Source organism: Branchiostoma belcheri, unplaced genomic scaffold (assembly GCF_001625305.1).
Source record: "Branchiostoma belcheri isolate BF01 breed outbred unplaced genomic scaffold, Haploidv18h27 scaffold6, whole genome shotgun sequence".
NCBI classification, from domain to species: domain Eukaryota; kingdom Metazoa; phylum Chordata; class Leptocardii; order Amphioxiformes; family Branchiostomatidae; genus Branchiostoma; species Branchiostoma belcheri.
Window position 1 is genome coordinate 333,887 of NW_017804242.1, and position 1,584 is coordinate 335,470.

The 1,584-nt window shown below is 43.4% G+C and overlaps 1 protein-coding gene across 4 annotated transcripts in view; it reads right to left on the reverse strand.

Moving 5' to 3' along the window:
- Window positions 1–674: 674 nt before the first annotated feature.
- The window catches only part of LOC109482402, a 2,463-nt gene continuing 1,553 nt past the window's right edge, over window positions 675–1,584 (reverse strand). The window contains exon 2 of one of the 4 annotated variants that reach the window (XR_002140945.1): window positions 675–995. Coding sequence is in view for 3 of the 4 variants with exons in the window: in XM_019785112.1 (XP_019640671.1) it covers window positions 1,539–1,582 (44 nt within the window). In the remaining variant the exon portion in view is untranslated. Of the gene's footprint in view, window positions 996–1,158; window positions 1,583–1,584 lie in introns of those variants that run through there. The other 3 variants (XM_019785112.1, XM_019785111.1, XM_019785110.1) reach the window with 3 other exon arrangements.

Here is a 1,584-nt window from a genome sequence, read left to right on the forward strand (position 1 = left end):
AACGCTACAGTAACGTGATGATAATGAAGTTTTTATTGACACTATTATCAGACACAGTGTGTGATAAGTCAACGCAACATTCAGGACTGCCTTCGCTCGTTCAAATGTAGAGTCACGTAAAGCCGCCGGTCCCCTGTTAACGCATTCAGAACCGCGACTTTCTAGTTCTTTGCCTGAATGGAATGGTATTATAAAGGATCACGTACTCCAGGACCTTCCATGCGGAATTGATGTGAACTGCACAACAAACGACTTAGGTCTAACACCTGTTACTCCAAGAAGTCTTTTTATGGTGGCGCCCTCCCGGCATATTATATTAAACGTTAGAAAATATAGAAAATATTGTTCTGCCTTGACAAGATTTTTACACTCACTGCATATCTAACTATGCCACTGCGACGTTAATCATGTACGGAGGATATCTTATAAAAGATAAAATCTAACTGATTGAAACTTCATCAACATCGTCATACTCTTTTTTTGCGCCGAGATGTAGTGTTTTGTGTTGTATGGATCGAATTCTCAGGAATCTCTTAACGGGCCGAGTTCACAGTGTTCAGTGTATGATTCTCACGAATTTTTCAACGGACCGTATTCTGCGTATTGTGGACGGACTGAGTGAGTTTTTTTTATTTATTTATTTTTTTATTTACTTCAGATTACACTTAAAGGAGAGAGACTGAGACCTGCATTTGGCCGAATTCAGAGCTTTTAATCGATGTAAAGGAGAAAAAGACCTCTGAGCGCCATGTGTGGAGAGAAAGCCATTGGCGCAAGTGCTGAGCCTGTTGCATTGTGGGAGGGAGGGAGGGTAGCTAAAGGACCGAAAATGGCTGCTCCCTTTCGGTTGGAAATTGAACAGGCTAATGCGCATGCGCCCCTGGCTTCCCCTTAGAGGGGGGCGACCCAACTCCTCAATCTCCAGTGCAATCCCCGGGTATTACGCCTATTGCGCAATCCCAACATGATTACACTTAAAGGAGAGAGACTGAGACCTGCATTTGGCCGAATTCAGAGCTTTTAATCGATGTAAAGGAGAAAAAGACCTCTGAGCGCCAGGGTCGAGAGAGCGAGACGGCCAAAGCAGGAAGGTATGAGGAGAGGAGAGGAACCGCCCACCCAACACATGGGAACTAAACAACTAGTGCTATAAACTAACAAACTAGCCAACTTGCTAACTAACTAGTGGATGAAGTGCTCGGAGTTACATACAGGATATTGCTGGAAAATCTGACATAAAGCAAGTGGAGCTTAACGGTTTGAGGCAACAACTAGATAAACGAGGAAACATACCAGGCTGTAATACATCTGGGTCTACGCGTGCAACATTAGAAGAACAAGGGTTGTAACTAAGTTAAACAGGGAAACTAGGAAAGAACAAACATCTCTATGTCTCAAGATCTACATTTCCTAAATACTGAAATCGAACATAGTTACATAAGGAAAAGTCGGCTCCGTAGCGGTAAGGAGCTTGGCCTGTTAACATCAGTTACATAATAACAGTGAACATGTGCCAAGAGTCCTCATTCATAGAGAGTTCATGTGCTCGTATGTCGGAGGATGTAGTCCCTCAGAGCAGATGGT